Genomic DNA, 7,393 nt, shown 5'->3' with positions numbered 1-7,393 from the left:
TGATACGCTCAAATTAATCCCTAGAGCTACTCTCTCAAACAAGAGATCACTGCAGTACTTAGGGGTCGAATCCACAGAGACTCAAGATCAAACACAATAGATTATAGAGTTTTGTAAATTACGCTAAACAAGTTAAATTGAATTAAAATTAAAGCAATGCAAATATTTAAAAGAAAGTGTTGTAAATCCAGAAAATCAAAAGAGTTAAGCCAGAAATATTAAATTAGATAAATTAATTAAGGTTCAAGCAATAAAGATCAGATCTAGAACTCTAAACTTTTGGTAAATTAAATCAGTTCTCACTGCAAATAATATCTATATTTAAAACCAGAAAATCTAAATCTCTTTGTAAAATTCCAAGTTAAAAATCAGCTTTAAAAACAGGTTTAGATAAGTTCACAGAATTATTAATTCAAATCTCTTTGTAAGAAACAATTCTGTTCATCAATGGTTTAATCAGGAAAATAATTATATTCTCATATCAATTTATTTCCCTAAGATAACAATTCTAGGTGATCAATCAAGAATTATTGTGAAGAACAACCAAGGATGAAGATCATAAAAGATTAAGAACCCTAAAAATCTCAGATCTAATAAATCATAAAAACCCTATGAAAAACCCTAAACCTAACAAGCAAATTACTCAGACATGTTAAATAAAGCACAAATCATAATTCTGAATAACTTGCAATAGATATTAAAAGTAAAAGAGGGAGTTCAAGAAATCTTCTCTCTACAAAGAATTCAGATCTATCTCTCCCAAAAGCTCTCAATATCCTTTCTCTCAAAAACTGCTAGAAGATAACTTCAGGGTCTCTAAAACCCCAAAACAATATATATACATCCTAAAATACGTCCAGGGGCTTATGTTGCAATTATAGAAGACTTTGGGCAAATTTGTAAAACTTCCAATTTCTTGTTCTCTCGTCGGGTAAACAGAAGCGTCATCGATGCTCCTTTGTGTGGTGTCGATCGATGCTAGGTCTTTGATCCGACTCCAACTTGATTTCCTTCGGTAAAGTGCTCCAAAATGATCCAAATTGTTCCATATTGCTCCATCCGTGCCAAATTCCTAAATAACCTGTAAAGATTCAAAAACAACCTAGAAACAAATCAAAAGACTCAAAAAGCACACTTATATCATGGTTAAAAACCATAAAAACCATGATATATCACAACTCACTATTATGGACCATACCCTGTGGAAGCAAAGGTTGGGAAGGTAGCTTATCGGCTGAAGCTACCAGTCGAGGCTAAGATACACCCCAATTTCATGTGTCCCAGTTAAAGCGAGCGATAGGAGAACTACCAGCAGCAACCTCCATCCCTACTCAGTTAACTGAAGACGGGTTTCTCCACGCATAGCCGGAAGAAGTAGCAGGTACCCATAAAAACGCGGTCACCGGTCAGTCAGAAGTGCTTATCAAGTGGAAGGGAATGCCAGATTATGAGACCTCTTGGGAGTGGGTTTCCACCATCAAGGGACAGTTTCCCAAGTTCAACCTTGAGGACAATGTTGTAGTTGAAGGGGAGGGTAATGATATGTGTAATGCAAGGCGCCCACCAGTTATGTTTAAGTATCAGACAGGGCTCAAGGCCCAAGAGGAATCCAACAAGGGAGGAAGGACCTAGAAGCGGTGAGGTGTCCTGTTGACTGGAAGGATCAGGAGAAGACTGTTCACCATGGTTAGTAATAAAGTAACCGTAGTTAAGTAATAAGTCTCTATGCTAGCTGGCATGATTACTGTATCGAGTCACAACGGCTACTAGGGCTAATAAGACAAGAGTAGTATAAAGTAGAAGGTAAGGTAGAGGAGAGGGGTATCTAGATTTTGGATCAACTTGTAAGGGAGAGGGAGAGAATTTGTAATTTCTCTCAAGACTTGTATTCCAATATCTCATAATAAAGAAGTGTTTTCGTGTTAATCTGTTCTTTACAAAGTTAGGATCTCTAATATCTATCATCTACTCATCCTAGCCTTATGAACAGTCTCGATCTGGTCGACATACGTCACCAAAAATTTATCATAGAAATCATCATCATCTACAATAGCGCCCACCTCCTTCAACGTTAAATAGAGATACAGTCCACCGATTTCAGCTTTCAAATCCTTGAACTGTCTCCACTCACTTTCAGACTTGATACCCACTGGAGGCATTTTACCTTGACTCATCACCCCCATCTCTTTTCTACTGCAAAAACTAAGACTCATTGTAGTTTTCTCTACATATACAATGAAAATTTGGGCGACTCTTCTTTCCAACTCATTTAACATTGTCCCGCTATCATATGTTACACACCTTGCCAATTCACCCAGGTTTGGTACAAATTTTCCATACCCCCGTTGTTGAACAGCCCCATTCACCAACTATAACACACACTTTCCTCCATCTCCTAAACATACAAGAAAAGGTAAGCGAAAAAAATTCAAAATTTTTTACTTTTATAGTCTACGAGGACAATAAATGCATCTCAAATATACCTCACGTCAGAATCTTCAATGGAGCTTAATCCTTACCCACAACATTAACTGCGACGACAACAAAAGGTTTTCGTCCACCGTCCCTCCCTCCTACACCTAACAAATTCCCTTACCTTTAACTTTTGTCTTTCACCTAACAATTTTCTCTTCTATTTCAGTAGCTAAAACTGGTCCATCCTTTTGTCCACAATAAATCACACGCCATCTACAGTCCTGCATTAAATGTCAAAAAAGTGCTTTTGTCCTTCCAACGCCGAACTTTTCTCTCGTGTGTTGTCTCTCATTAAGAAACGCAATAAAATAATAAAACTAGAGATTACTTTTGCGCTTAACATGTGACATTACATGGAGGTTAGTTTTGTCTTTTTATCTCCACGTTGTGGTAGATCAGAAAAAGTTTTTCGGTTGTGGCAGAATTGGAAAGTTTCAAACCAAATATGGTGGACTTAACAAAATTCCCTTTTTCAAACTTAGAATGATGTATGTTAAGAAATACATATTGGATATAAAATAACAATGCATATTGAAATTCAAGTTATTTGGATTTTTCATAAAATAAAATAGCGATGTCAGAAAAAAAAAATATATATATATATATAGTTATTTATTTAAAAAGGAGGGCACATATATAAAGTTCAAACAATATGAACATTTAAATAGACATAACTGCTTGTAAATGATACAACTAATATAACGAAATGTTGTAATAGACAAATAGAAACAAAATATGATGAAAACACACAACTTTAAATAAGTAGATGCAATTTTGTTAAATGATATTTTTTAGAAAAATTCTTGGGTTCACCCTTAGAGACATATGCTTCCAATTACCATGGATTATGGTCATTTTATAGTAATAGGAATAAAAAAGTTTTTCAGGGCTCTGAGGCAGAACCTCTTGATGTTAATAATCAGGCAGCTATGATAAGTTGATGTGGGAGGAGGCCAAGTCCTTCTCCGTGGGTTTCCTGGATTCTTAACCCTTAGAGGTACGGGATCCCACTTCCCAGTGTCAGATTGATGGATCCTCTGCAATAGGGAGGATCAAACGATATTATTGGGAGCACAGCGTCATAGACGCAGTCCTTCCTGTTTCTTTACATCCTCTAAAACCCACAAACGCAACTCATTAATGACACCAATGTTGCGCTTTTTCTCCCAATAAGTGTACACATCATTATCCAAATGAAGAAGCTCATGAATGTCGACATCATCCTCCCAGTAAATCATAGCTAATTTGCCCTTATAGTTTATCAACCGACAAATCCTTTCTACGTAAATAAAGGTGAATCTTTCAGACCTAACATCAAAACAAACTATCACATAATCAGTCGGAACATTATGAGATTTATTCATGTGACTCCAGTTAGACAAGTCACCACCTAAGTAATACAAAACACCATTGATGCACACCCCATCACTCAATATCCTGTCGTAAGGGACATTTTATCTTTCTCCAACTCAAAAGTCAAACCTCCAGCTCTAAATGTAAGAATTCTATGATGACCAGGACCAGATGGGTAAGCCATAAACAAAGCTATACGCCTTCCTGTAACTATACCGTTTAGGCAAGATTGCATACCGTCCTGTGTTAGGGTTACATATCACAGTTCTACCTTGGTATCGAGAACCATGGAAATAGATCAAGCCAGAGGCATAGCCACATGAAAAATATTTTAGGTTAGTATAATGATTGATCGTTAAATTGTCTGGAGAGAACTTCACATGATATTCGGCGGCTGCTACAGTAGCCGACGATGATTTCTCATATGAATTCTGAAACTGAGGCAACGAGAAGAACCTCCACACATTAATGCCCATCTCTTCGTGTTCATTGCCGTTTTCTGCGATGGCGAATAAGAGGCGTGGCCTAGAGGGCCTTGAAATATGTACTACCTAACATTGATTCCCACAGCTTCGACACGCAATAAAACCTCGCAACTGACTTTTTAGGCAATCTCGACAGTATATCCAGCATGAGATCATTCGGTATGGGAGATGACGAACGCATGTACCTATCTAACGAAGAAAGAGATATGCTAAACCTAATATATCAAGTAAATACCTAAAGAAACGTAGGTGTACTGTATATATATACCGAATAGACCTACTAAAAATGGGCTAATTTAACGTCTAAGTGGGCCGCCAGCTTCAGTCATCTTTTCTTGGGGTTTTAACAAACCCATTGATCCCACAATTTTTATATATACTTACTAGGGAGGAGGTACCCGTGCTTTAAGCGCGGTATTAAGATTTTAATAAGAACAGTTTTGTTACTTTATGATATATTACTTTTCTGAACAAATATGTAATAATTGACATATTTAAATATAGTGTTTTATCTTTTGAAAAAGTTTATAATGATTTATTGGATTGTCAAGAAGTTTTTATATTTGCATATATAGAGAAATATTTATCTTACTAAAGATAAATAATACCCTCAATGTAAAATATTAATTGAGTCTTTAAAATAAACAACTAAAATGTAGTAAATAGATATTGAGATTCAATATTATAATGTACTATCTCAATTACAAAATAAAGATGAGATTAATGCAAAGTTGGATTTCAAGTAGCGGTTAATACAAACATACTAAATTTTAGAGACATTTAAAAAGAGGAAATTAAACGGCCAACACCCTATTCTTTACATTTGAGTGTCTGAGCTTTCACCTTGTTGCTTCATCACATGGTTTATGTAATAACACCCAGCAAATTCAGACCTGTAAATATATAAAGTGTTTTAAGAAATTTTACTTTAACATCATACAGAACTTGATTTTATATACATAATTACATCTTACATAGCCTGGTGATGCTCCAGTCTTTCGAACTCTGGTTTTATGAAGATCTTCGAAGAGTCCAAGGTATTTTTCCAGACATGGTGCACCTATGGATATTTAGAATTTTAGGTGGATTTATTGATTACCTTATGATGATTATATCAGAAAAAGCTTATGTTACATACCTTCATATTCTCCAACCCTCATAAACCGCATTACACAAAACACAGGTTCGGATTTGTATATGAGATGGCACCCGTTTGATTGCCATATAGACATGAATTGAGAAGCATAGTTGTCTTTGACACGACAGTTCACAGTCTCATTCCTACATGTTTATCAAATTAATAAAAATCTTAACAGTGATAACTTTAAAATGTAACTGTCCTAAAGGTAGAGTAAATATATTTTACATGCCATTCAACAGCATGAGAACAACTTCATAACTATTAGTGGCACTCGCATGTCTTCTTTTATCTTTCACATCCATTTGATCGACGTAGTTTGGTTTGTAATTCATATCAAATGTTAGGTTTGCATATACACAAATAATTTCACATATGATCGACGTAGTGGAATCGTGAAGATTATCATCTTAACTGAGTATAAATCAAGTTTGTTATTGCAATATGGTTTCGCTCTTCTTCTTTTACCTGTTTATTGAAATCATATCTTTCTGAACTGGTCTAGATGATAAGATATACTCCATAATTTAGTTACACAATTAAGATTTGGATGAGTAGAAATGGAACTAAGAGTAGATGCATTGGTTTAATGGTGATCATATGTTTTCATCACACGATTCACACCAAAGAGAATTGGATCTCATCTCAATCTATATTTCCATATTGACAAAAAAAACTTATAAGAAGACAAACCGTTGATGAAAGATTTGGGATAATGTATGTCGATTAAGAGAATAGATCATCTCATGACCAAGTTGCTTTTAGTGTTTAGGTTGTATAGCATTCACCTCATGACCAAGGTTGCTTATTATATAGTGTTTAGATTGTATTGCACGTACATATTCTAACTGAATCTAGAACATATGCTCAAATCATATTTGTTTTGACACATCTTCAATCGTTTTTTTTTTTCCACATGTTTTTCGTGTGAATACCATCCACCCAGAAAACAAACCATTAGTCATTAAAACACTCAAAAAGTTTATCATCAAATCAAAGAAAGTGTATTTAACAACATTCATACTCCGATACTCGATTGGGGGTTGGACTTTTGCTATTCCGGTAGTCCACTCGAGCTCTCTTCCGAACTACGCTTCTTAACCTGAGAAGGAAGATGTTTAGTAACAATATTCATAANATGTGTTTTCCTGTTTGTGTAGTGTTTTCTTGGGAACCAAGATTCGAAACTCACCAAGCTTCGGTTATTGTTGGTTCACCTTTAAAAAAGGGTATAATATTTTACTATTTTGAATCATGATTTACGTTAGTTTCTATTGTCATGATCTCAAATTTATATTGGTGTTCCTATAATGTGTTTATGACTAATCTACAGATCTACAGATTAATTGTATTTACCTGATTCTATGGTTGTTTCATATATAATAATTGTATTTTGATTTTGCTGTTTCTTATGATTCACTTTTATTTTCATGTTTGTGTAGCTGTTACTTGGAAAGTAAAATTTCAAATCTTACTGTTTTGTATTATTCACCTAATTTAAGGTGTTTTCCTGTTCGTGTAGTGTTTTCTTGGGAACCAACATTCGNATTTGGATGAGTAGAAATGGAACTAAGAGTAGATGCATTGGTTTAATGGTGATCATATGTTTTCATCACACGATTCACACCAAAGAGAATTGGATCTCATCTCAATCTATATTTCCATATTGACAAAAAAAAACTTATAAGAAGACAAACCGTTGATGAAAGATTTGGGATAATGTATGTCGATTAAGAGAATAGATCATCTCATGACCAAGTTGCTTTTAGTGTTTAGGTTGTATAGCATTCACCTCATGACCAAGGTTGCTTATTATATAGTGTTTAGATTGTATTGCGCGTACATATTCTAACTGAATCTAGAACATATGCTCAAATCATATTTGTTTTGACACATCTTCAATCGTAATTGATAAGATATAGGCATTAGATGCAAGTACTCT

The 7,393-nt window shown here is 34.8% G+C and overlaps 1 protein-coding gene across 1 annotated transcript; it reads right to left on the bottom strand.

Moving 5' to 3' along the window:
• LOC104750161 (F-box protein At2g16450-like) lies at window positions 3,555-4,304 on the bottom strand. Its single transcript, XM_010471918.1, has 3 exons — window positions 4,209-4,304; window positions 3,958-4,069; window positions 3,555-3,865 (listed from the first exon to the last, which is right to left on the bottom strand). Exons 1-3 carry the CDS (start codon window positions 4,302-4,304, stop codon window positions 3,555-3,557), a joined length of 519 nt encoding a protein of 172 aa, XP_010470220.1.

The sequence above is a fragment of the Camelina sativa genome, chromosome 2 (genome assembly GCF_000633955.1).
Source record: "Camelina sativa cultivar DH55 chromosome 2, Cs, whole genome shotgun sequence".
In the NCBI taxonomy this organism is placed as follows: Eukaryota; Viridiplantae; Streptophyta; class Magnoliopsida; order Brassicales; family Brassicaceae; genus Camelina; species Camelina sativa.
Note: the sequence above shows the minus strand (reverse complement) of the source record. Positions and strands in the feature narration are given on the sequence as shown.